General features: G+C 52.7%; 1 protein-coding gene across 1 annotated transcript; it reads right to left on the reverse strand.

Moving 5' to 3' along the window:
* On the reverse strand, positions 1 to 27,296 carry PTPA (protein phosphatase 2 phosphatase activator). Its single transcript, XM_054221115.1, has 10 exons — positions 26,905 to 27,296; positions 24,317 to 24,417; positions 22,907 to 22,993; positions 17,533 to 17,658; positions 16,648 to 16,765; positions 15,119 to 15,218; positions 13,816 to 13,940; positions 13,211 to 13,311; positions 8,551 to 8,658; positions 1 to 2,814 (listed from the first exon to the last, which is right to left on the reverse strand). Exons 1-10 carry the CDS (start codon positions 26,927 to 26,929, stop codon positions 2,740 to 2,742), a joined length of 966 nt encoding a protein of 321 aa, XP_054077090.1. The 5' UTR covers positions 26,930 to 27,296; the 3' UTR covers positions 1 to 2,739.
* Between the last annotated feature and the right edge of the window lie 58 nt (positions 27,297 to 27,354).

The raw sequence follows: 27,354 nt of genomic DNA on the forward strand, positions 1-27,354 counted from the left end.
CCAGTGCAAAACACAAAGACTTTAATTAAAACCACAATATGGGAGGAGGTGGGGGAGTGCTGCTTCAGACATCGAGCAGCCCTGGGGGCTGCTACATGTGTGGACCCACCAGGAGAGAAGCAGAGCCCAGAGAACCAGTGATGGACGCTGGTGGGAGCCAGAGGAAGGTAAGCAGCTGACTGCCACGTGACAGGGGCACATCCCAAGCGTGCTGATAAGACTCAAATAAGAATTAGTCACTTGAAGTCCAAAAATCCCTACCAGGACAGATGTGCAGACTCAGGCAAGCAAGAAACACCGAGCTTTATGTGAGCTCCTCCCCAGCAGGTCCCAAGCCCAGGGACACCAATCCCAGGGAGCAGTGGCTGCAGCTGCAGGGGAAGGAAGCATCTCCCCACCCTTTTTTGGTGCTGTATTTCCCATTCTTGGTGTTCCTCCCATGCATGGACGTCAACATTTCCCCCCATCCTTTTGCATGGAAGCCCCATTTCCAAGAGACAACCAGGAGAGATGCGTTCCCAACCCTCGGGCAGCCTTGGGAAACCACAGGCTTTAGCTCAGCCATTGCCAGCCAGATGTTGCACAGCCATTTAAAGCATGGTGACACTTGCCAAAAGCCACACAGCAATGCCAGGGGACGCAGGTGGAGACGCCTGGGGTCTCTGCTCCAGGCGCTGGCTGCTAAACGGCTCCACCAGAGATGGACTCATCAAGTCCCAGCAAGCACACAGATCTCCAGCACCAGAGTGGATCCATTTGGAAAGCCAAGACAAAACACACGTCCCATTTAGGAGTAAAACAAGACTTAACTCCAGTCTTCCATTTTCATTTAAAACGCAAGTTTATAGAGCTGTTTCAGGCAGGTCAAAAGACCCTTGCCCCCTCCCGCCCAGGGCCAAGCCAGAGCCGACAGGACAGTAGCAGTGTTAGAAAGCTCTGCTTTAGCTCTGCAGACACCTGGGGTTCACTGCCTCTTAATTTAGACTCTTTTCTTGCTCTCCCTCCCCTGAGCGCCTGCGAGAACTTTTACAAGAGGGAGGCAGTAGGTCTGGCAAAAAGAAAATTGGGAGAAAAAATTCACAAGCAGGTTTGGGTTTGGGTTTTTTTTTTTTTTTTTTTCCTTTTTCTTTTCCCCCCAACAGTAAAGCAATGCAGCAGCAAAAGCCAAGCAGCCTGGCTGAGGGCAGCCCCCCCACCCCCTCTGTGGTCTGCAGGAGGGCCAGAGAAATGATCCCTGCTGCCCCTGACCCCCAGCAAACACCAGACCAGAGCCCTGTCCCCCCCACACCCAGCCTGGGAACCCCAAGAAGAAACACCCCCTCTCCAGCTGCAAAGTTGTGGACCACCTTGGTCAAGACCTGTGGACACAACCGCTCACCTCAAACCCAGCACCAGCCGTTCCAGCCCTCCTAGTGATGCCGCTGGCACCAGCCCACGTCCCCATTCATTCACCTGCCTTCAAGATGCCACTGCTGGTGGCACTGGAAGCACGGTCCCTCTGCCCGAGGTCCAGCACAGCAACACCAGCAGGGAATGACAAAGGGAAAGAGCTTTCTCCAGATATAACCTGCTGTCCTGGGCTATTTATGCTTTTTGTTTCCAGCGCGGGTATATAAATGCATGTAAAGCTGCATGCCTGCCCCCCCGCCCCGCCCCCCGCTGCTTTTGCTCTGGGGATGCCTCCCTAAAAGAGCTGGGGAACATGCTGCTTTGTGGGGAAATCCCTTTGCTATGGGGCTGCTGCTACAATTTATGACCAAGCAGTAGCAACCACGGTCACCTTGTGCCACTGAGGCCAGCCCAGCCCCGGGGCTGCAAAGCACAGAGGAGGAAACGGGGAGTGCAAAGGGCAGGTTGGACCCAGCAATGAATGTGTGTGAACATGGGAGGTTTTGTGCCCGTTAAGAGGGAGCCTGAGCAGGCGCCGCTCGAGCAGTGTCTTTGCATAGCTGTTCCCACAGAGCCGGGTCCCTCCAGGGACCTTGTCTCCAGCTCCAGAGCCAGCTCAGACCCCCACAGCCCAGAAGGTTCCCAGCTTCACCCGAGAGAAGAGGCAGTGGTGGGAAAGGAAGACCCAGGGAACCTTGCAGAAGAGATGGAGGGAGGAGGAAGGGGGCTTTCCTTACTCAGAATAAGGGAGAGATGGGACCCTGTGCTTCCAGCAACCCACAGACCTTCCCTACAACTTCCTCTACCCATTTCAGACCCCCCAGTGCAAGCAGAGGTGGCTGCCTACAGGCACGTGCAGGCTCACACCTCACCCCTCGCAGTGGTTTCCCAAACCAAACAGCAACAGGAAACTTCAGTGAAATTCAAAAGGGAAATTGCAGTTACCACTGCCCAACACATACACACGTGCCTTCCTCCCCTCCACACCCCCTTCCTCCTGGGAAGGGAAGCAGGGAGCCTTCGCTACAAGGCAGCCCCTACTCAAACCCCATTCACATGCCCGGAGCCGTACAGGGCAGTCGTGCTGCCCGTGGACGCAGCAGAGCGGAGAAGCACAGCCCCGGCTTGGTCGCTGGCGAGACATCCCCGTGATGGGGATGTTCAGGACAAGCCGCTCCGGGTCCCGTCTCCCGTGCAAGGCCGGCGAGTGCTTTGGATCTGTGGTTGCCGATGAGGATGTGCAGGAATGAATGGGCTGTGTGTAACGGGCAGGGTGATAAGGAGGGGGTGAGGGGAGGAGGAAGAGCATCGTGCTATGCCTCCGCTGCCTTGACTCCTCCCGCGGCCTCCTTAAGACGTCACAGGCTGGATGGGGAGCAGGCTGCCGAACTTAAAGTGCTGGATCACAGGAAACTTCTCCAGGCACTGCAGGAGGGGAGATAAAGAGGGGTGAATTCAGGAGACATTTCCACCTTACGCATGCAGCAAGAGCTACATCCTGCCTCCGGGGTCAGGAGGCAGCGAGCTTGGGACCACGCGGCTCAGCTGTAGGCAGAGGGATCAGTCCCAGGTCTCCCCCCCACATTCCTGTCAGGCTCCTCAGGCCAGTAACACTTCATAACCCCATCCCCTTCCCTTCAGCCAGAGCCTTTTGCTTGCTGAAATTCAGGCCTGGAGCATGAGCAGAAGAGGCGTGTCTATGTCAGCAGCTTTCTCTCTCACCACGTCTCCTTGCTCGAGCTGGTCTCTTTGAAGAGCTTCACCCTACAAACACTTCAAGAACTGCAGAACCCCCTGCCCCAGGAAAGAGACTCTCCCTCCCCAGGACAGTGCCTATACTCTGGGTCTGAGGCACCATCCTGCATCTGCAAGGTGCTGCCCAAACTACATTCCAGATTCGCAGGTCTTTGACTGACAAGCACCAGCAATTTTGCTGCCGTAGTTTACAACGTGATCCTATTCCCAACAACCCCTCACCCCCGAAGTTCCCGCCCCCCCCACTGCAGACTAATGACAGAGGGAGCGTGGATCACAGATCAGTCACATACATCCACTACAAGGCAGCTTAGCTCAGAAGCTCAGAGCTGCTTCCCCCAGCTAAGCCCGGACTCTGCGCAGGGAGCGCCGGGCTGCGAGGGCACAGCCCCCTCTGCTCGCCATCCCAGCAGGGCAGGAAGGTCAGTGACTGTGGTCAATAACCACGTCAAAGTTTGCCACCGCTTGCCTGGCAGAGCCACTCAGAGCTCTGGGTTTTCTGAGTCATTGCAGATTCAGACTGCCCAAAACTCACAGAGAGCACAGAGCAGACTCACCTCCGGACACACAAACCTCAGCAGTACGTGTACGCTCACCCAGCAGCTGCATCTACACTAACATCACCCATGTTAGTTTTGAGTCGTTGTGCTAAACAAGGGCCACAGACCACCTCGCTGTGCTGCAATGGGGACCAGGGTGCTTGGGGGCATGGCTAGTGAGATGGTGGTCACCTCCTCACTCCAGGCAGAAGGGGAAGTTCTTCCCTCCCTAGGCAGAGCAATATGAAGAGGAGAAAAGAAACTCAAGCGCCCTGTGTCTTGGGAAGAAAGCCTTTCCCCTGTACCCAGCTGAGGCACGGGTCTGCTGATGGGAGTCTTACTCTACAGGAGATGTGAAGTACATCCAACCAAAGCACAGCAGCTACCAACTAACAGGAGACCATCTAGTTCCAGCAATTGCTTGGCACAAACAGCACCTGCTCAGAGTCAGGGTGGATGGGACGCTGCACTAGGCAGGCGCCCAGCTCCCCACAAGCTGCAGACCCTTCAGCAGGAGGGTGTCAAAGCCACACTGGCTCTTGCCTGCAACCTGCAGCCTCCCCGGCAGATCTTGGGGACAAGACGCACAGCTCGTTCCTCCAGGCGTTTCTTTGTAGCACGGTTCCTTCCCACCAAAGGGAGGCAAGGGCCATGTTGTAGTTACAACTCTCCTTTCCACAGGAAGGAGCCTTGTGCCCTCCACGGGGCCGAGCTGAACCTGCTGCAGCAGGGGAGACCCCAGCTCTGGAGATGGGGATAAAGCCCTGTGCTGCAGACAGCTCTTCACCCCAAGGCAGGAAGCCTGCCCTTGTGCTGTCATCATGGGCAAGCAGGAGGATTTGGGCTCAGAAGCCCAGGCCTACGGCAATCCCTTTGGAGCCAGAGGTCAGACAACTGGTTCCAGCACAACTGAACTGCTTGCAAGCACACTGGAGCCAAGTTTGGAGGTGGTGAAAGTACAGCACGGCTGTATCCACTCCTGGGGAAAAACAACCATGCAGAAAACCACAAGCCTCCATGGCAAGTCACCAAGGAGAAATAAGTCCTGTGACCATCAGGGCACATCACCTTCAAAGCTTCCTAATGCTCAGAGCTGCTGCCATCTCCCAGCACAACCACTTAGACAAACTCTCAGAGGAAGCAGCACTGGATAACAGTGACGTGAGGGAAGAACAGAAAGAAATGAATACTGGAGATGTTGACAGCTAGAAATGTCAGCCCAACTTGCTCCAAGGAGTTCCATGGAAGACCAGACTGGTTTGGGCTCCGGATGAAGAGACTTTACCACCAGAGGGAAGAATGGGTATCCATTCCACTTAACGCATCAGCAGCCCAAGAAAAGACAAGCAGAGAAACGTTTCCTCCTCTACCCAGCAGGACTAGCACAAATTTACTGGATTATTAGAGATGCCAAGAGACAGGACCCTCCTTGCATCACTTGTGGGTGAAAGTGATGGGGCCAGCACTAGCTCAATGGAGGGGACAGGCTTATTTTCTTATTGCCACCATCTTGATCATGCTGAAGGTCTGCTTGGGACTCAACTGGGGAGCAGATTCATGCATCAAGTTCAACCTTTAAAGATGGAACTGGGACTAGATTAGTTACAATGGAAAGTATTTCCCGACTGACTGCAGCAGAGAAAGAAAGGTCAGGAGACACAAAAGCAGGCTCAGGGGAAAAACATCAAGGCTGATGCTTTAACCACACTCTATTCTGTCGACTTCTTCACTCGCCTTTGATGGAGAGAATAAGAAAAGCCCTTGCACTTCCAAGCAAACACGTCTTCACCCATTATATTTATATTATAGATGCATTTGAGACTTCATAAACACACAGAGCTGAAGACACATTGTCTTCAGTCTACTGCCCATCCACAGACCCTGCAGCAAGCACCCTGGAGTGCCTGGATCCAGACTAGAGTTCCCAGCCACACGGATGCACCTGAGCTTTCCGTCAGCTGTTTAAAGTCATCTCATAGAGAGGACAGGGAAGAGATAAAGCATTCAGAGTGCTTTTTAAATGAATCGGGTCTGGGGATTGCCCCGCTCCTCCTACCAAATGAGAGCAGGGTGTGAGTGCGATTTCTCCTGGTCTGCTGCCTCCACTCAAAACCCAGTCACAGTCAGTGCCACCCGGCACCGAGCGCTTCTCATTCACCCCAGACTTGTTAAGGAGCTGGAGCCTTCATCCAAGTGTCTAATTTCACTTGATCTAATTGCAAGGGGTGATGAGAGGGGCAGGGAGAAGGGAGGGGGGGGAAAAAAAAAAAAAAAAAAAAAAAAAAAAAAGGAAAACTTACTCTCACCTTAGCCAGTCAGACAGAAAGCAACACTGCAACCCCAAACCTTCCCTCTCTTTACTAGCACACGCTCTAAGCTTTGCCACGGAAGCTGCCTGCCTTGAGCTGGATGAAGACCCATCTCAGCACATGGGGGCTGCTGGCTCACTTATCTTCTGCTAATGTTGGCAGTGGCTAATTGGAGAAAGACCACAAGGGTGAAGGCAACACAGCTGGGCACACCGAGCAGAAACTTGTTCCGGGAGCCAGCAGCAAATGGACAAGATCTTCAGCAGTGGCTGCGGGTACCCAGCCTGAAACACCCAGAAGGATTCAGTTTTCAAAGGATGAAGCCTCATCAACTCCTAAACGTTGTGTCATTCCCAGAAAATCAGTCAAAGAGTCTAGTTGCAAATGTTGGTAAAACCTGCATGGCCAGGCACACCGTAACTGAAAGCTCTGCCCAGCCACACTTCCATGTCCATGCTCCTCTCATCTCCCAAGCAGGAACCGTCTGAGCCAGCAGCAGGGTGGGAGACTCCCCAAAGCAGATACAAAGAACCAGCAAGGACTCCTCAGCAGAAGTCCCCCCTCTCCTCTGCACATTCAGGTGAACACAGGCACCATGCAGCACCAGAAGACATTGCTGCTTGAGGACTACGTGCTTAGGAATAGTCTTTTAAGATCTACAATGTTCTTCCAGGAAAAAACTAAATTTAAAGTGCTTTCGTTGACTCAATGTTTTCCACACCTTAGCCTAAATTTGTGTTGTTACTCTTCCTAGCAGTTTTTGCATTCTCCCCTTGACACAGCTACATCTCTAGATATTTCTAGAAACCCAGCAGCACTGGATCTGGCATTTCCACACAGAATGTCATCTGCTATTCAAAATAGACCAAGGCCTCCAGAAAAGACCATGTCTTGGGTACACCTAAAAGAGACAGAGAATCTCCCACTCTAGAGAGTGGGCTACACTGCCCCCCCAGCAGGCCAGGTAGATCTGCCAGCACACAGTGTCCCCAAGACAGGAGTGGACATGCACCTTGTACCCTGGGCACATCACTGCCAAGCTCTTCTGGCAGAGCTCACGGTGCATGAGGTGGGAGCAACCGTATGGCACGTGCAGGGCAACTGGCAGGAGTACCCAAACAGCGTGGGGCACATGGGGTGCCAGGAGAATACCCGAACAGTGAGGGAAGGAACTGGTCCAAAGGAAAGGAAGGACCAAGACAGCGCTGCCGAGGCAGCGGCAGACCATGCTCAGGCTCTAGGTTTTAGGGGACTCACATTTCACTTTAACAGCACTCCCGGGGTTGGGGTCTTCCCTCCAGCCACCCTCCCAGCCTCTCCAGACCCACCAGCTCTCACACCAGAGCCTTCAGCTCAGGGTTTCCCAGCAGGCAGCATCTCCAGCCCCCCATGACGGAGCTTTGAGCGGGGGCAGTCCCGAAGGGGCAGCCCAGGGGCACCCCTCCGAGGAGCAGCCAGCAGAGGGGGGTCGACCCCCAGCCCAGCTTCTCCTCTTTGGAGGCCAAGAGGAAAGCTGAGCTGGGGGCGGAAGGAGCCAGCGGGCCTGGGAGTGACACCTCGCAGATTAGAGAGGTATGTGGCCTGGAACCTAAACACAGGATGTGCAGTGCAGAGGAAGGGCTGGGGGAGGGAGCGCGCCGAGTTCGGCACAGTTAACCCCTTTGTGCGCTGGGCCTGAGCAGAGCTGCCCGCCAGCCTCCACTGTATGTCCCAGCAACAGGAGCACGGCAGAGACCACAGAGCATACGATTAACTTCTTTAAGTCCCACCGGCGTCCCCGGGTGCACCAGGGAGCTGCACCACCCGTGCTCCGCCATCCCTGCTCCTCCAACGGTGACACCCTGCAGAGCCAGCACGGTCCCATCCTTCCCAGCAAGGGATGCCGCCTGTCGGCCATTCCCTCCGGAGGCCCAGATGTGCGGTTCCTGTCCTGCTTCCTCAAGCTCAGGGTTAGCTCGAGCAGGAAGGAGAGATAAGGGAGAGCCAAAACTGCCCGGTTCCCCAGGTCAGGGTTCGCCAGGAAAGCCTGCTGGGGCAGTGCCAGCAGAGCCTCGGCAGGTGGAGGGCTGCCAAGCCAGGAAGGTAGCCGTGGCCTCGCCTGTCCGGCACACTGCACAGAAGGGACTCGTAGCGAGGGGAGATCGGTAGGAAGCATTCAGCCTGCTCTGGGGTTCTTGAAACATAGGATGATGATTTAAACTAGGTCTCCTCCAGCTGGTAAAATAGTAGTGTGGGGACCAAAAGGATGAGCAGGTCAAGACATCTGCCCTGATTTGGAGATCTGCACTACGGGAAGATAAGAAATGGCAAAAGTCATCTCTGCAAGGAATGGCCATGTTGGGATTGGTTTTAGGGCAGACACTAGGTGGGCAGGAGCCTCCTTCTAGCCAGCTGAACCCGAACTGCCAAGGGCTCCCAAACCACATTTAGTATGGGGTAGCAACTGGCTGTGATGGGCCCCCACACCAAGTAACAGCAGAAGAGAAGGGCTGACTGGCACTGAAGTGGAAGGGAGGAGGCGTGTGGCCACACAGCCTCCCCCTGCCCATGGCGCTCACCTCTGCCTTGTACATGCGGATGAGGCCCTGGTTGACCTTGGACCAGGAGGGCACGGCGCTGATGTTCCAGAGCTGGTTGGAGTGCTCGGCAAAGGGGCCCGTCTTCATCTGAAAGAGACCCGAGAGCAGGGCTGAGGGAGCCAGGCCAGCCAGGAAGCTCGTGCACCAGCAGTGACTCATGCTCACACTCTCTCCAAGCAAACATTCCCACCAAGCCCTGTGACCCACGCACCAGCCACCTCACTGCGCCTTCCCTCCCTCCCTCCACGCTCCCTCCCGCTGCGGCCACATCACATGAAGCCGTGGCAATCCAGCTCCCCCCTTCCACGATAAAATTAAGCCTTTTCCTGCCACACTTTCCTAATCAGACCCTCCTCTGCACACCTCCCTTTTAATGACTGCATTAAAAAAGCCCCACGTAAGTCCCGTTCTCCTCCCCAGTAGAGCTTGGCTCAACGCTGTTCCTATTCTACCCAGAAACCTCCCAGTGCAGCACTGCTGGGCTTTCCAAGAAAGTGACTCATTCCCCATTCAGATCAACAACAAGCAGCAGCGACAACCGCCGCTGCCTTCCCTGAATAGAGGGCAGCGCAGGTTGGCAGCAGCTCCGGTGTCCGCAGCCCACTCCACACCTGCCTCTAGCAGAGGAGGGCTCCAGGGGAGGCAGGAGCAGAGCGGACATGCGCCAGTCCCACTCTCCAAACCGTCTCCAGAGCTGTGAGTTGCTAGATTGCAGCAGATGCTTTAAATTTTTTTTTTTTTTTTTTTTTTTTTTTTATATTTTAGTGTTTCTCCTCCCAGGGCAAGAGGTTTGGAGGAAGGAGGGCAGGGGGGAAGCTGCAATCAGGGACAGTTGCGTGTAGATTCCCTGGGTAGTTGTCTCTCCCTCTCCTCCATGAACAAAAACAGACCCTCAGGGAGAAAAAGAAATACAACGCCGCCACTCTGACTGAGCGAAGTTCCCATGACATCAGAAACCACAAGGCCGAAGCTCACGCTAAAAAGGAGCGTGGGGAGAGAGGAATCTCTTGGACTCCCGTTCTCAACTCGCGGCTCGAACAACTAACCCCTTCCCTCCATGCACGCACAGGCCTGGAGCAAGGGTGGGAAAAGAGCCTCCAAAACCACCTCTCTGCCTGCTGTAAAAGCAAGCAAGGCTGATCAATCTGCTTTGGGAAATTGCCGCTGCCCTTCTGCAAGGTCTGTGTGGCACCAGCCTGCAGCAGAGAAAGAAAAAGAGAGGGAAAAGGGGAGCGGGAATCCAGAAAACCCCACTGCTTGGAGGACGTGTTTCAAACCTGCTGACCCTGGGGCTGGAGCACTGGGGAGAGCAGGTCTGTAGTTTTGCCTGCTGCCAGGAGAGCACAGACACATCCCCGCTTCCCCTCGGCAGTTCTCATGAGCTGGGGGATGACGGATGAGCGGCTCAGCCGTTCCTGCTCCCCTCCGATGTGCGCGCTTTCCTTGCAGATACAAGATGAAACGCGTAGATACACAAAGCACGATGTTACCCAACAGAGCCGGCGCGTTAAGCGCGAGGATTTTGGCACCCAAGTTAAAGGCTGCCGGGGAGCTCGGCGCCAGGTGGTTTGCTCAAAGCATGCCCCCCCCCTCCGTAGGGGAGATTTTGGCTGTGTGCATTTTGACACCAAAACCTTCCTCCATCATCGCCGCCCTTCGCAGGGGCACAGCTTGCATCAGCCACCACCATCACAGTTTGCTTCTCCCCCCTTCCCAAGCCGGAGCGAGTGTGCCGGAGGCAAGTGTGGCTGGCCAGCCCCAGGCTCGTGCCTGGCACTGCCACCACCATGGCCCTGCTCACCCGGGGCACCCGGCAAGGGATGGCTTGGCTACGGTTTCAAACTGGGGAGGGAAAAATAAAGCAGACGAAGGGGGAAACAAAAAAATCATCTCCTTCCAGCCACAAAGGGCGAAGAGGGAGAGCTGGGGGGGGGAGAGCGAGAGGCGGCGAGCACGCTGCAGTCCCGCAGTGACCCCAGGGGAACAGAGTGAGTCAGAGCAGCCATATTGAGCAGGAAATTACTCACAGACGCGGCGTTCCTGCCTCTCGGTTCCCAAGAGAATCGGCCTTTTGTAAATGGTTCCTCTGTCAGTGCCGGGGGGAGGGGGACGGCTGAGGCCGTGCTTTCCTGTCAGCTCCTTCCCTTCCAGCAGAAACCCGAGCCCTCCCTTCCCAAACCTCCAAATTTAGAAGCCAGATTGAAGCTGAAATTCCTGCTGCCTGCCCTGGGCTCTCGGAGGAGCATCTGGGCGATCGCACTGATCCACCGCAACAGCCGGGGCATACCCGGCACCCCTCTTCTACACAAACACACACAGCCCTGCCATCGCTGCCGTCCACAGCCCCTAGAGATGCCCCCAAACCCTCCTCATCCTCGCATCTACAGGTACCACACACCCTTTGGCAGGCAAAGCGGCAGCAGGGGGATAGCTCGAGTCCCAGCCGGCTCCATAAACCTCACCCTATTCAAGAGCTAAGCGTTCAGGTCCAAAACCACCCCACAGATTTCCCAACAGCAGGGCAGCTTACGCAAGGCTCGCTGCCGTGCCTGCGCAGGGTGGTGCTGCTGTAAGGAGAACGCCTCAGCGGGTTCAGCCTGGACATCATCTCCCTGCTACTTTAAAAGCCGAAGGTTTAAATATACACACGGCAAACACCACACCAGTGTATGTTCATGTCCCTGAAACGTCACCCAGGGGGTTGAGAAAAATATCTGCTCAAGAGAATATTCTCTTGGTTGAAAGAAAACAACCTACCTCAGCTGTAGCTTGCTGAAGCAAAACCTGCTTTCGTGTCAGTAAGACGTACCAGACCCACTATGGGAACTGCTGTGGTGTTTGCTACGTGTTTAACACCTTTAAAGGGGAGCCGTTTCCAGCTGACAAGCTCAGAAGAAAGTAATATCGTTCATTTATTAAAGACTTTAATCCCTTCTATCTTTTTCCCTGCTATTTTGTTTTGTTGTTGATTTTGGAGAGAAAGCATTTGGAGGCACTCAAGGCTGTCTCAGCCCCCCCTAGTGGCAGTAGCAGCCTTCCCAGGCATTTGGGAGAGAAAAAAAAAAAAAAAAACCCAAACAAATTTTAAAAGCAAAATGTTTATAAAAAAATAAAAAGTGCTTGCATGAAGATGGATTGAAAATGCCATGCGTTTGATAACCCAGGCTGTTGCCATTCCTTAGCGGCTCAGGCCAGGAGGGCCCGAGAGGAGGGCTCCCTGCCACCAGGTGGCACTGAGGAACGCAGCAAAAACACTGAATCCCGATTCCAAGCAAATGTATGGAAAAATAAGTGGAATCACTTATTTTGAAAGCCTACTAAAAAGCTAAGTTTCTGCAGGCAAAAACAGAGTGACCTGAAGAAACAGGATGGTGCTGTGTATTTTAAACTTTAGGTGTCATCTGTGGGCTGCCTAATTTTCTACATACATGTCAAGAGATGGTTTTATGTTTTTAGCAGGTTAGTACACTGTCTGGATATTACAGAGGCCCAAATTAAAATAAATCTTAGAGCATCTTGGCTCCTGCTTTCCTGTCCTCAACTTGATCTCTTCCGCCAGCGCCTCTTCACTACTCACAGCATGATTTAACTCTGCATTAAGGGTTAAAGCCCATGAGGTGCTAAGCACCAACAAACTCTACTAGATTCAGCAGTACTTGACACAGCACCTCCTGGGGTTTGGGCCAAAGGCTCCTATGAAAATTTCCAACATGAAAGGCTAAGTTCATATTCTGCAACCTCCCTTCTCATCTAATCACTAAATGGGGAGGGGAGGGGAGGGGAGGGGAAAGCAAACAGAACAAAGGGGAAGAACCGCACTCCGTCCTTCAAAATTAATCCCATCAACTCTCTCTTGCCAGAGACAAGAAATCCCTCACCACAACAGAGCGTGTTGTCCTTGCTCTCGCTGCCCAGACCGTGCAGCAAAGGGGATGGTAGAAACACATCCAGGTCATCCACTGCAGCTGAGGGCAGAAAGCCCCGAGCTCCCTCACTGAGAAATACTGCCCGCGGTTGGCAACATGCTGAATATGACCAGTCCCTCACCCAAGGGCCGTAGAGTGCCTGAGCAGAAACCTGGTCCTGATAGCATTACCAGCTGGGTGAACCTCAGCACTATCTCTGCTCTGGATCATTTGCAAATAAGGAGCATTTAATGGGCAAATCTTTTGGTAGAATCTGGAGGAGACCAAGCTGCACAGAGGTTTGGGAGCCTGCCCTAAGCAAGGGGAGGCCCAGGGCCTGCTAAGCAGCGCCCAACGGCTGGAGGGAAGGGAGGTTATCTTGGCAAGCCCAGCCGTTTCGCAGGTCCTACTTCATCTTCCTAGCACACTTGCAAGCAAGTCTTCTCCATCCAAGTTCCCACTGACAGATCCAAGTGATGATCCAAGGTTATTTGTTTGCTCTTGTTAGAGCTCCCTTCAACTGCAATCCACAGCCCATCTAGCTTAATTATACTTTCCTCCCAACATCCTTGTCTCGACTCATTCAAGGAGAGCACCTCAGACATGCAACAACAGTTCATCCGCACAGTTCCATGAGTGCAAACAAACAAGCAAAGGAGGAAGAGAAAACCACAGCCAGAGCCAAGTATCTAATGTCAAGATAACTTCCCCGGGACAAACCTTACAGTCCTCACCTCTGTAATGAAGAGGATGCACTCCAGGAACATGAAGTCCTTATGGTTTTCATTTACCACCTTCTCATCAACAAAGTGTCGAGGCTCCAGATTTGGATGGTCTAAAAAGAGTAAGAGACAATAGGAAGTAGCCTGTATGGCAGCCCCATTCTGAGACCATGTTCAATCAGGTCTTGTCCTGCCCCTCTTCCACAAGAAACACGATCCTCCCATCAGAGCTCTTCAGAAGTCAGCACAGAGCTGCTCCCTTCCACCTCATCTCCCACTCCAGTGCCTCAGCAGTGAGAGCATTTGGTAAACTCCCCAGGGCAGAAAATGCGTTTTCTACCACCAAAAACAAGACTCTCCTTATAAAAAGCATGTAGTCATTGCAATAGAGACAGAGGTACCATACCAGGAAGCCTTCCACCTCCCAACATGAGCAGCTAGCTTTATATGGAAAGCTGAGGAAAAAAAAAAAAAAGCCCCAAGCAAACTCTTCTGATGTATTATACACAAATTTGACATATTTGTATTTAAAAGTCAGTCCCAAACCTGATCATCTTTGCAACCTAGACAGACAGAGCAGGGGGCAGGCTGGGACATGAGAAGATTTTTATTAATACCTATCAGCTGGGAACTGCCCCATATGAAAGGTAGAAATTGGAAGTCATCCAAGCCCCACACGCCCTGGCTGCCAGCAGGTTCCATCCTGTAGGTCTTCTGAAGTTTTCGCATCACTTCTAGGTACCTGAGACCCAAGAGAGAAGGAAGGGTTAAGACAAGGCCTTTTCTTCTGTCCTCATTGACTTACACGAGGACAAGAACAACCAGTTTGGAGGACACAACTTTATCACTTGCAAGCAGGACCCCCACATATGTCACAGTACACAGACTATATATTCAGCTCCTTTGCCATAGAAAGCAGCCTGACAGTATGTATAGTAGCAAATATGAGCACCTTTTAAAAACTGGGATTTTTTTTTTTACAACAATTTCACTAAGATACCAAGTGGCAGGGGTTTATTTTATCTGCAGCGTCTTATGTTGGTGCAGATCTTTCCCCACCCCAGCTGTTATTTGAAAACATTGACGCTTCATCCTCCTTCAACAACTTCAGCTCTCCCAAACAACCTTACGACAACCACTACTTTCACTTCTCAGGTGGAAAATTAAAGCTGGAAATACTATTGAAGGAAATTGTTTCCATGCCACCAAACAGTGATACAGCTGGGATTAGATCTCTGGACTCCAAACACCCATTCCACCAGGTTTCATCACCACCAACTCTACCTCCTGGGCTGGAAAAACATCTAGAGGAGCAGTGGAGACCTGCCAGTTTCATCGATTTCTTTTTTTTTTTTTAAAGCCTGAAGAGATGTTAGATCCTCTGATCAGATATTCCTGTTTATCACAAAGCACAGAGGTTCACCCACATACCTCTCTCTGCAGAGCTCAATAACTTGTGTTCAACTAAAATAACCTTCCAGAAAGACACCCAGCCTCCAACAGACAAGGCGCTGTCACCCCTTTTGGAGACAGATGCAACGGGTCACCATACAGTCCATTAAACAGTACATCTGCCCCCTAATATTGTCTACGTTTGTCTCCAGTTTTCCCACTCTGCCCTTCTTCCCTAGGCCAGCAAGCCCCTCAGCACTCATGCTCTCTAGTTATGCACACGCCTCCGTAGAAAGCCCTTGATTTGCTCAACTCGCACCCCAGGAGGAGGCTCTTCTTACAATTTCTTACTCCCAAAAGGGTGTGGATGAGTGTAAGAAAGAGGGTACCATCAGCCCAGACTACAGGAGGAGTCTGGTGTACAGAACAGGCAGTAACATCTCACATATCTCAGCTGGAAGTGGATGCTGTCAGAGATCTGCCCCCAAAAAGCCCAATGCTTCCAGCCCTTCTCCTCCATTACCTCACCTGTTAAATACTTTAAAGACGATGGCCATCTGGTCATCCACTCTGAGCACACCAATTTTGCAGAGGCAGCAGAGAAAGGCTGCAAACGCAGCTTCGTGCCCTAGAGTGAAGAGAGACGAAGAGATGTGACGCTGGTGTCTCCAGTCCCCAGAACAACCTTCCTGTGGGCATCACAACGGCTCTTCAGCGATCACAGCAGTCACAGTCCCATCTCAAGAGCCCCAACCTTATCGTCCCTATTAATGCCTTGAGCTGACAATATTTTATCCCCACACAGCACCCACACAAAGTATACCTTCTAGACACTCATAAGGTGATTATTAACTTGGAGAAAAAATAAGTTGTTGAGGAAAAACAGCTCCAACACTGGACATGCTGGAAGCAAGGCAGGGCCTTTCCCAGGAGCTTGGCACAGCAGGGGAAGTGTACCAGAAGGTACTGGGATCTCAGGCTGAGCCCCTGCAGCTTGCTTGGTCCTCCAGCTTGCTTGGTCCTTCCAGCATGGAAAAGACACAACCAGCAATCCCATAAACGTCTTTTAGTGTAAGAGACCAAGAAGAAGGGAGAGTACAAGATCAGCAGCTCTCCACCGTGAAGTGCAGCTCCCAGTGTAGGAAGAAGGTGCACCTATGGTCTAGCCACTGTGAGGTAGGACACGGGTCTCTGGCTTGGGACACACAGGAGGGGAGGAAAGGCTGAATTTCTTTCCCCGAGCTGACAAAACGCCAGCCAGCAGATCCCTTTCCAAAGACAACATCTCCCCCTGGTGCCAGCGAGCCGCAGCTCTCTTAACAAGCACTGCACAGCCTCCAGCTCTTCATCCTTTTACCCCAGTCCTCCTCTTCCCCTTTGTGCCCAGGTCCAAAGTCATGTTTCCTTGCACCCACAGCGTCCCACTCTCCTGCCTTTCAGTGAGAACCCTCTCCTCAGCACACCCGTCCTCCAAAGAGAGGAACAGAGCGCGTATATGATTCTGGATTTAGGTCTAACTGAAGCCAGCGTGGCTACTCCAACCTGCAATTTAGTATCTCCTTAGGTGCAAAATGCTTCTACCTTCAGATTTCAAAGTCCCTCTGTAAGCAGTGATGTCACTTCCAGGGAGCCCCAGACCTCAAGCCACCTCCCACTGAACACAAACTTGGTTCCCACTCTAGTTCCAATTTAAGCAATTGTATTCTATCCCTCTAAACTTCCTATTGCAGATCAGCAGGTGCAGGAGTGCTGTATGCAGTAAAGCAGCTCCTACAGCTTATCCCAGAACAGCTTGCACAGCTGGGTTCCCATTTCATCAGATGAGACGTGAAAAGGGTGTCATAGCTCTAGCACAGCCCTGCTGCCAGCCCCAGCTCTCTCAGTCATAGCCCACACTGGACACAGGGGCGAGGAGGCCCTAGAAGTAAGGTCTTTGTACCAAGCTGGCACTAAAAAAAAGTGACAATAACATATTTATTTAAATAAATGCAGCACCAGGCTGCAACGTGTCACTACCCGAGGAAGTCAAGCCTCAAGCAGCACGCATGCCCAGGTACCTGTGCCATAGTCAATGCGGGTGGAGTTCCCCACAGATTCCTTCAGGTACACAGCCACTTCTGGTGCAGCGTCAGCCAAATGCTTGGGGATCACTGTTGCCACCAACTTTTCCGCTTCCTGAAAGACACAAAAGACTCCCTTGAGTGAGTGCAGATTTGTCACAGTCCCCAGGAGCAAGTCACCCTCTGCTCAGACACTGCTGCAAAGGGGGAGCTGCAACAGTGCTCTCCTACAATGGCCAAAGCCAGCATGATAGAGGAACAAATTCTCCTGTTGAAAAAGTCACCTCCAGAGACGGAGTAATTCAGGGAGAGCTTGTCCTGACACTTATCCAGGCCACACACATCCTGTAGGAAAAAAAAGCTTCACCATCTAAGTACATCAGCCCAGTTACCCACTGAGTCATCTCCAGGACAAAAGCATCTATAGAGCAGCAGACCTCTTGCAAGCTCATTGCTGCTGGGACTGTGCCTGTGCCACCTCCAGAGCTCAGTGCAGGGCAAGTGCTCTAAGCTGAAGGAAGTAGAGCAGTTTCACAACCTTTCCCTGATTTTGTGTGTCACCCATCAACTAGCAGACACAGTGGGTCGTTACAAAGCAAAGGAGTTCCCTGGGCTTGGATGGCCCTCATGGCTCATCCAGGATTTGGAGACCCAGCCAAGAGCATTTACATGGACTATATGCTCTCATAAGAGGAGAGGACAGCACCAGATCAGGAGTAAGTGATGCATATCAAGAGGTGGACCCTTCACAGCTTATCTAAGCAATTCCTCTGTAGGCTGTTTGGCTGACACACAATGACGGAGCCATTCTGCTACCCCTGCTGGGCACGCTGCCCTTCTGTAGTAGCTGCATGTAACACTAGACGCGGAAGACATGCTCACCTGGTCTAGTTTGGCGTACCAGGTCCTGAAGGCTTTGTTCCCAAAGCGAGAAGGTTGATCCACTGGTGGGGTTTCATCGATCCATCTGTCAAGGGTGTTCAGAAGAGCCACCAGCTTTTCAATGGGCTACAGAGACAAAGAAGATGAGGGGTCACGGTGACATAAAACAGAACAGTCCCTCAGGCTCCAACATCTCATCTATGCCCCAGATTGGAGTCGTTAAAGCCCACACCATCCTTCCCAAGGGTAGCAAGCGGGAACAGGATGTGCCAACCCTCCCTGAAATGCAGAGGGCTCAGAAGATCACTCCAAAACAAAGCCCAGCCTGAGGCAGGCTCTCCAATCGCCCACACAGCCTTCCATGAGCTGCAACAGCACCATGCTCTAAAACCTCTGGGAAAAGAGCTACAGCAGGCTCCTAGTTGTAGGGCATATAGGACTGAGAAGCAGGGAAGTGCTACACAATTCAGGGATCTCCAACACAAAACTCAGGCTCTGCATCTTGAGGGTCCCACGTCCCTCATGGGGTACAGCACAGCACTTACCGTATATCCTCATCAGTAGCTGGTGATGTGATTTAGAGGCCCTTCTCAAGGCCTCTAATCTTTCTCCTGAAGGGTCTCTTAGGAGCCAGGATTAGCAGCGAAGGTGTTAGAGTTCGTACAGCACCCAATGCAGCAGGGCCTAATCGCAAGTCAGCCTTCTCAGCATGATTCCTATTGCTTCAAAGTCATCCCAGCCAGACTGCTACGGCAGCTCCAACCCAGAGATACCCAGTGTTCATGGTAAAATACAACCTACCCAGGGGAAGAGGCAGCCTGGTTTGCCCACCAGTGGTCTCATCAGAGCAGGCATGAGAAGATCTTGGCTCTCAGAGAAATGTCTCAATAGAAACACAAAGCAAAATGGGAAGACAAATGCAGCAGCAAGACAACAGAGACATCTTTCTTACACCCAGTGCTGGAAGAAGAAAGTGAGGAACCTGTGTAGGATGTATGAGAGTGACTGGAGGAGGCACTGCTTTGGCCATGAAGGAAAAGAGAGGTGCAACAGGTGACACAGTACACAGTCTCGAGCTGTACCGTTAGGACCAGGGCTGGCCAATGCACACAGCCTCCTCCCTGCCTTGCCCATACAGCTAGGGAATGGCTACACCCCACGCACCAAGAGGCGGCACCTTAGGCAGGACTTTAAGCAGCTCCAAACAGTTTTAGGAAGCTCTGCCGACAACTGGTCTGTTGTCCAGAGGCTCTGGGATTCTCCTCATCTGACTCCAAGCAGCCAGAGAGCCACCAGCCGCCACAGCAGCTGGCCAGGCCTCGGGCAATGTAGGCTCCTCTGTCTCGAGAGGGGATTCCTCCTTCAAGGGGACAAAGAGGACAGCAGAAGCGGCGGCTGGTTTGACTTTGCTGGAGGCATCGACCGTGTGAAGCCGGCTGGTCTCCTGGGCTGTGGTTCAATTCTTCACATTGCCTGCTGGGAGGACGAGGAAACAGCCGAGCCCAGCAAGTTTCTAGCCCTTGAAGTGCCACTCAAAGGGGGCGGGTGGAGAGACAGAGCTGTGTTGCCACTGAAGCAGCTGTGGATCGCTCCACATGCCCTCTGCTCCCAGGAGGAAGGGTCTCATGGTAGACACAGCCTCCCACAGACAGTGGCTCCTCAGAAGCCAACGCGATGGTGGGATCAGCCAGTGGGAAGTGGGATCAAACAGGATCCACCCACCCCACAGGATCCTGACACTTGGCCAGGCTAGAGGCTGGTATAGAAGAGAGGACCTGAGCAGGAACACAAAAGACACAAGTGCCAAGGGACACAGAAGCCCAGAAACTCTGGGTGCCCTGGTGAGTCTGCAAGCTGGAGCCGCTAACAGGCCAGTGCCCCAGACTCGCGTGGACTGAAGCAGCGTAACCCTCTCTGCTTCAGCTCCCTGCTGCCTGAAATGCTGCAGAAACCCGGTGTCTCCCCACTGTACCAGGCAAGGTTTGGACTCAGCTCTACTCCTTCCTGGCTATTGCATTCCCCTCCAATTAAGCAACAGCGTCCCCAGCACCGGGTTGCATTAAATAATTAAATCGTGCTGGTGATTTATCCGCCGGCACCAGCAGCTCATTACGAGCAGCTACCGTATTTCAAACCCCTCTCAGTGAGCTCTCAGTGCTGCCTGGATAAATGGCTGGCAAGGACCGGCTCCTTCCCCCTCCCCAGATCTGCCCGCAGGCCCTGGGGAGCTCGAGAGTCGAACCTCCCCTTCCCCACTTGCTTGCTTTAAAGGGATTAAAAAGCCCAGCCCCACTGAACACGGGAGAGCAGGACCCAGCTGCCGGCTCAGCCATGCCAATAAATAATTAAAGAGATGCGGCTCGTTTTGGGCTCAAGGCCCTTTGAAAAAGGGGTTACTAAAAGAAGCAGCTTCCCATCGTCCAGCAGAGGAAACTTGTGCATCCAGGGCTGACCCCAGCAGGGGAGAAGGAGGGGAAGAGCAGAGCTTACGGGAACACAACCATCAGCACCACTGCAGCCTTGTTTTGCCTGGCTGGGTTTTTAAGCTCTATTTTTGCTTTACCTTTCCAGTGATCAAAGCAAGGGCAGCCTCCCCCGTGCTCTTCTTGCTCTTCTCGTTGTGCTGATTTTGCATCCCCTTGACCCTGAGTCTGCCATCGGTTCCAAAGGCAAACCACAGAGCCTCCTACAGAGCAGAGACCTGTCAGCATCTCTCAAGAGCAGGGGCCAGGCAGACGGAGGTGCTGAGAAGGCATCACAGCAGCCAGCGCTGCCCATGGGGATCAAGCCTGTGAGCTCCTCGGGTCCTATGGGAGGGGGGAGCTGCTAAAATCAGGGCATTTGTTCTTAGAATCATAGAACTGCCTAGGTTGGAAGGGACCTTTCAGATCATCTAGTCCAATCATCAACCTAACTCTGACAAAAACAAGCCACAAGGCCAGCCAGTTTCCCCCAGTGCAGCAAACTGTTGGAAGAGAAGGTCTGCTCCTCGAATAGCCAAAATTAACCTCCTCCTTGCTGCATTGCTCCTTTCATCAAAGTCACAGCTTTGAAAAACCGCTCCAGGCTGCAGCACCAGCAGTCGCTGCACAGATCCCCACATGAAAAGCACTCCCTCCAGGAGGAGAAGGCAGGTCACAGCCTATCAGTCATACAACCTTGTGCCAGACATAGCGTCTACGCCAGAGTCCTAAACAACAGCTCAGCTATCACTACTTGTCAGATGCCTCCAGCAAAACCCCAGACAGCTCCATGCAATTTTTCAGTATGAGCAGAGCAAGCTCAGCAAGTCTCAGAAGGGGCTCAGCCCCCAAAGGATCCAACTCTTGCTCCAGCAGACAGTTTGGTATTGACACACACTACTCTGGAAACCATTAAGCTGTCTCTTTCAAAGCACAGCAGACCATACTTTTTTTTTTTTTTTCCCCTCCTTTTCCACAGCAAAGCAATACCAGTAAGTCATGGAGAGGATACACATTCAGCAGAAAGGATTCCAGGAGGTCATTTGCCAAAGGCAGGCGTCCCCAGCATTTGATCAGGGAGGAAGATGGGACGGCACAGAAGCACATCAGCAGCAGGTACAGGAAAAGAGAAGAAAGCAGAGCAGAGATGCAAGCAGAGGCCACAAGGGGCTGAGCCTTTAAAAGCACAGATAAGCAGTTTGATCTACAAACGAACCCGCATGAACAGGCAACCTCATCAACAAGGCAACCCTGGGGATGCTCCACCTGTGCCTCAAGTCACAGGCTTCTGCTCTCCTGAGCACCAGGGGAATGAGACACGTTCCCTGCCACATCCCAAGCAGTCAGGATTGTGTCTCTTGTTTGTCACCTGGACTGGGACTGCAGATGGGAAATATTCACTCCAAGAGGGATCTGCTGCACGGACACAGCCCTGATACAGCTTTTCCTAGATAGCTGACAGCTCAAAGGGGATGGCGGAAGAGAGGGTTTTTTCACCTCCTTTGTTTTGCTCATTTTTAATGCTTTGTTTCCCTAGAACTGCTCTGTGAATGGTTGGGAATGAGCGAGATCATGACAAAGACAAAACTCAAAGGTGAAATGCAAACAGTGGAAAGCAATAGCAGCATTTGACAGCAGTTTCTACTGAATTGAAGGAACAAAAGGTGGACACAAAGCCGGTTAGGGAGGGACTCATTATCCCTGATCCCCTCCATGAACTACAAGCAAGTTTGTCATTCACACACTGGCTCCTGGAAGGGAAGGCTGGACTTAACATGCCTGCTTCAAACATAAATGACTAGGTTAAAGATCATTGTAGGCTGCCTTCCCACACCAGAATGAAGCTATAAACACACAGCGCCCAGTCTCTTTCCCATTCTGCCTAGATCTATTTAGACTATTCCCAGCTTTCTTTCACAGCCGTGACAAGTTGGAACAGTAAAAATGTACCCAAGAATGTCCTCATTACATGCAGAATAAGGGAGGGGGATCCAGCATGCCGCACAGAACCGAACTGGTGTCCAACAAAGGCTCTGCAGATCACAGCAGCACCCAGAGAGACCTCAGGCCAGCACTGGGCATGGCTGAGGCCAGGCAGTAACACCACTGAGGATGCCTGCCCTTCCCTTCTGGCTCCAAACGATCTTGCTGTGCCCTGATAAGGAGAACAGGCATCAAAACTGGCCACCTCGGCTAACAGAGGTGGGTGACAGCCACATTAACGCAAGGGGAAAAACAGGTCCTTTCTCCTTAACACCTAGGAATGGGCAATCCTGCCCCGCAGGCTAAAAATACCTCCCTAGCCCAGCCCTCCTGCGTGCTTCACAGCCCCCCCCATAGCCCTCAGCACAGCCCTTGGTGAGGCAGGTCCACTCAATGACATGCCTTGAGCTCACACGCTGTCAAACCAGACCTTACATAGCTCAGCTACAGCATGGGCCGAGGAGATTGGTGCTGTTAACAGTCTGAGCAACAAGGAAGCCCAGGGACAGGGAGACAAGTGACTTGCCCAAGGTCCCACAGAAAGGCCAGCGGGAGAACACGAACAGTACAGACACCTCAGCCTTTTGCCTGCAACCAAGATCTTCACATCTTCAAAACATCACTGGTTGAAGCCAGACTGTGAAAACAGGGTCAAAATATATCCTTTCTGCATCCTCCTCTTTACCACCAGCTTCTGTCCACTTGTAACTTGCTTGATTTCCCATCCAGTGAGCACACACAGAGCCTCTGCGTCCCAAGGAGAGGACTGCAGGCTGACATTTGCATCCCCAAGTATAACCCAACTGCATTTATTCTCCCTGGCTCCCAGATCAACTGCCAACTCATTCTTCAACACAGAAATATTCACCACAGAGCCCAAAAAAAAAGGCAAAAAAGGAGAAACAAGGGGATCCAAACTCTACTCCTACCTCTGAAACTTTGTATTCGCAGGTCAGCTTCTTGCCCCTGACACCTTCATTCAGAGTGAGGATGAAGCCCATGTAATCTGCGTATGCCTGCAAACACACCCGACGAGAGAGCAGGGCGTTAGTGAATAGCCACGGTCTGTCTGAGCAAGCAATGTGGCATGGAAGCACTCCTGCACATCAAGGGAACCTTTCCCAACACACAGGACTGCTTTCTTGGAGACACCCAGGGTGCAGGGCTTGCTGAGAGGCTACAGCTATTTTTGGCAGACCTCAGAGGCAGATGGTGATTGTGCTAAGAACTCTGCATCGGCTGTAAAAATTACACAAAGAATCCTAAAAAAGCTTGCGCTGCCCCCAAAATCCTTTCCTCAAGCTCCCTGCCACCTATCAGGTCAAACTCAAACTCCTTGGCTGTGCAGAGTCTCAGTTGTACCCAGACATCCTGCTCTGCACTCCTTCTCCCAGACCTACGCCATTATCTCCCTCTTCCTTCTCCTACTCTTCTCCCATACTCATGCATGATGGAGAAATTGGAGAGAGCCCAGGCTCCTCACCGCTCTTCTTTTTAAATTTGCTGCTTTTGAAGCATTATATCCAGTGCAGCTCCACGGCTCTAAGCCTTTGAAAACACCAGACTAGCACGCTGTCCCCTCTTTCTCCTCAGGCCCCTCTTGCACAGAAATCCTGACCAGGAGCAATTCCTTAAACCCAGGAGACTTAACAAAGGAAGCTGCACTCAGAGGTTTGTCTGAGACCTGACTATAACTTAAGCTTCTCTTAAGACATCACAGATCAGTCAGCAAGCAAGAACTTGCTCCTAATAGGTGGGACAAGCCTGGGCTAACAATCCCTCAAAGGCAGAGAGGGGAGAACCTGCCTGTTCCACCAGCTCCACACATACTGTAAACAAAAATTATCCAAGAAATTGAAGGCCTTGGCTCTGGAGCCCTTTCCAGTACAGCAAGGTGGGAAGGCCCCAGGAACCAACCCAGCCTGATGCTATTAGAGGGCCAGGCAGCAGGACCACGTTCAAGCTGAGTTCAAACAGCACTGGGTAAATCAAGTTTTGATATAATATACGGGCTAGGTAGGATGAAATAGTTACCAGCTTCTTGTCTAGCTTGTTGGGAGGGAGCCCTAATAATTTTTAAGCATCTTTGGTCTCCCTCAACCTCCGGGCTCTCCCTGGCTCACTCCTTTGTCAGAGCATTTGGCTGCCAGACTCCACACCTCACTGCCAAGTCGTTTTCCTACCAACAGGCAGTGACTCTTCTGCTTTAAAACACAAATCAATTAATTCCCCATTACTTGCCCAAACCTGCTTTACCTCATGGCTGTTCCCAGACTAGACCTGGCTGTCACTGAAGCATAATAAGCACTTACCAGTTTTCCCTGACCTCAGAGACATACCTGAGAGCGCTTCCACTTGGCCATGTCGGAAACCATGTTTATCTCCTTTTTGGGGATCATGAAGCTCTGCTGGAGGGGAGGAGCCACCTCCTCAGAGGCACCTAGGAGATGCAAAAAAGAGGTAAAATAGAGGCCATGGAGAAGAAGAAATCCTCTATCTTCCTTCCTTAGAAATCGACATTCATTTCTCAGGAGACAGAAAGCAAACAAATCCATCCGAGCTTGCACCATTATCTCACCAAGTTCTCCTCACCAAAGAATATCCTCTCCATCCCCAAATAACACACTTCTAAGGACACTGCAAGGCTTCAGCAAGTGGCATTATGTTTGTTTTCACCACTAAAGATACACTGCCCACCCAGACAGAGAGGCTGGTGCAGGAGCTAAGAAAGGCAACATCCAGCTAGTTTAATTACTTCTGTCTAGTGAAGACAAGCCTCAGGGTCATGCTGAAGCACTGAGCTCTCCTAATAAACTACCTGTGCCTTGTTTTTAGGGTGCTAAGCCTGAACTGCATTCTTTATCTTTGCAGAATGACAACTTCTGCGAAGATAAAGCTGGAGCAGTTCAATAGATGGCAGTCCAGAGCCGCAGACCTCTGTCCAGACAGCGCGGGGGCTTGGAGGATGCCGGGACACAGCCTCTTCCAGGTGGAAGCTATGAAGATCATTTAATTTTAAAGCACTCTCAGAGCCCAGGATGTAGTATTTAATGCAAACGCAAACTGTTAATGTATTAGATCAAGCTCTTCCTCTGGGCATCTGAACCAAGGACCTAGCCCTGCGGTAAGGGTCACTCCTTCCGCACTCTCCAGGGCTCTGCTCTCAGCCGGCAGTCCCGCACCAGGACACTGCAGAGCCAGAAATGCTCCACAAGGTTAGAGGTGATTTGCATTACGCTCCTATAAGTGCGACTTTTACTAGCAAGAGGCAGTGCAGCAGAGACAACTGTTAAAGAAACAGGGTGCTAATGTGAATTTATGAATTCTGTTAGAGTCACCCAGTTCATCTTTTTAATCCTAGAAAACCTGAAGGCATTTTTTCAGCACCAGCCACCCTGCCAACACTTTGGCAACTGCTCTCCGTATTACAGCAAGCTCAGGCACTGACTCCCTAACATACACCACCAAACTCCAACTCCTTAAAATATTATTAGCTGCATTTACATAGGAAATACTACCCAGAAGCGTCAGCAGCTTTTTCTGCAGCAGAGCAGTGCTGTCTAGCAGGCAGACCAGGGAAAAAGGAATCCAAAGTCCCAGCAACCACGCAGAGGCCGCTATAGACTTGTCAACCTTAGAAAGTCATTTAAGTTCTCTGCCTTTCAAGTTCCCTGCCTACAGAACAAATGCAGTCTCATCATCTGCCCAGGGTGTTACAGGGCTTGGTTCATGCCCCTGCGTAAGTTATGGTAAAACTCCCAGGTACAAGGATGAGAGGAACAACACAAGAGGAATTTAAATGAAAGACACGCATGCCTCTCTTCTGAAAATTCAGCACACAACTCTCAATGACTAGCACCACCGTGATAGAGCTCTTATTTTAAAATAACTTGTAACATGCAAACAATTAAAAACTCCAGAGCAGGCGTGCAAAAAGGCAAACACTGATTTGCCCATTAATACCGATGACACGTAAAGGCCAGTGAAGCAGCCAGGGCAGTGTCCTGGACCGAGGGGATCCAGGTGTTCTTATCTGTCTTATCACAGAATTTGTTTCATCTCTGCATTCTCAACCACCACTTCTTCTGACACGAACTTTGTGCATTTCCTCATGGGGAGGAGAGCAGAGATACTCAAGGAAGGAAACACAGCGAGATCTGCAGCGATTACAATGTTATAAAATGAATACAAAAGCAAAAGTCCAAAACCAATGATAAGATGGAGACAGGAGCAGAATGGGTTTGTTTTATGACGAGAAGCGACTTGGACAAAGGAGACACTCTCACGGTGTGGGGAGGGGGAATCAAACTCAGCCAAGAGAGGGACTTTCCACACTGGCAAACACCACCCGTTTCAGCGCCGGGAAAGGGAGTCACAGAAAAAGGGCACAGACAACAGAACGCCCCGACGCCGGCTGCTCCAGCGACAGCCCAAACCCCGACCGCCTCGCCCCAGGGTGCGTAGGAGGGACCCGCGCACCCTGTCAGCCCTCAGGGGACAGAGGATCCCCCTGCCCCGTCCCGTCCCCCAGCCCTGCTGGGGGTGCAGCCCCCGCGGGACCCCCCTCAGCCCCCACCGTTCCGGGGGGCCCAGGCCCGGCCCTGCTGGCAGCTCACGGCACCGCAGGCCTCAGCCCCGAGCGGGGCCGGGTGGCCGATGGGGCCCAGGCTCCCCGCGTCACCCGGCCGAGGGCTGGGGGGCTCCGGGGCCCCTTCGTATCCTCAGCAAAGCCTCTTCCCTCCTCACCCTCACCACAGGCCCGGGCGGCCGCTGCCGGCGCAGCCCCCCACAGCCCGGGACCCGGCGCCCCCGGCCCCCCGTGCAGGGTGAGACCTCCCAGCACACCCCGGCCCCGAATACGCCCCTTACGGGCCCCAAGCGCAGCCCCCAACCCAGAAGGCCCCGGAGCCGCCCGGCCGCCCCTCACCTGCTGGCCGCTCGCTCTCTGCCATCTTCCCGGAGCGCGGCCACCGCTGCCGCCACCCCTCACCTCTCACCTCCGGACACGCCGAAGTCGCCGGCGGCCATCTTTGAGCAGGGCACGCCGCCCGGTCCTGTCGCTCCCGGCGCTGTCAGCCGACGGCGTGGCCCTTCCCAGCCACCGTCGTGGCCCACGCCGCCATGTTTGTACGGGGCACGGCCTCCTCTGCCCACACAGGGCGGCAGGGCGGCCATGTTTGTGCGGGGCGCTGCGGTGCCGTGAGGAGTGGGTGTGCGCGGAGGGGAGAGGAGGTGCGCCTTGGCGGGCAGGAGGACTCTCCTCACCAAATCCTGGAACACACAGCTGAGAGAGGAGCCACATCCCCGCTCCGACACCGGCCGCGGCGCTCCCTCCTCTCACAGCCGGATCTTGCCCTTCCTCAAAATGGCGGCGCGG

This window comes from Rissa tridactyla, chromosome 14, assembly GCF_028500815.1.
Source record: "Rissa tridactyla isolate bRisTri1 chromosome 14, bRisTri1.patW.cur.20221130, whole genome shotgun sequence".
Lineage (NCBI taxonomy): Eukaryota > Metazoa > Chordata > Aves > Charadriiformes > Laridae > Rissa > Rissa tridactyla.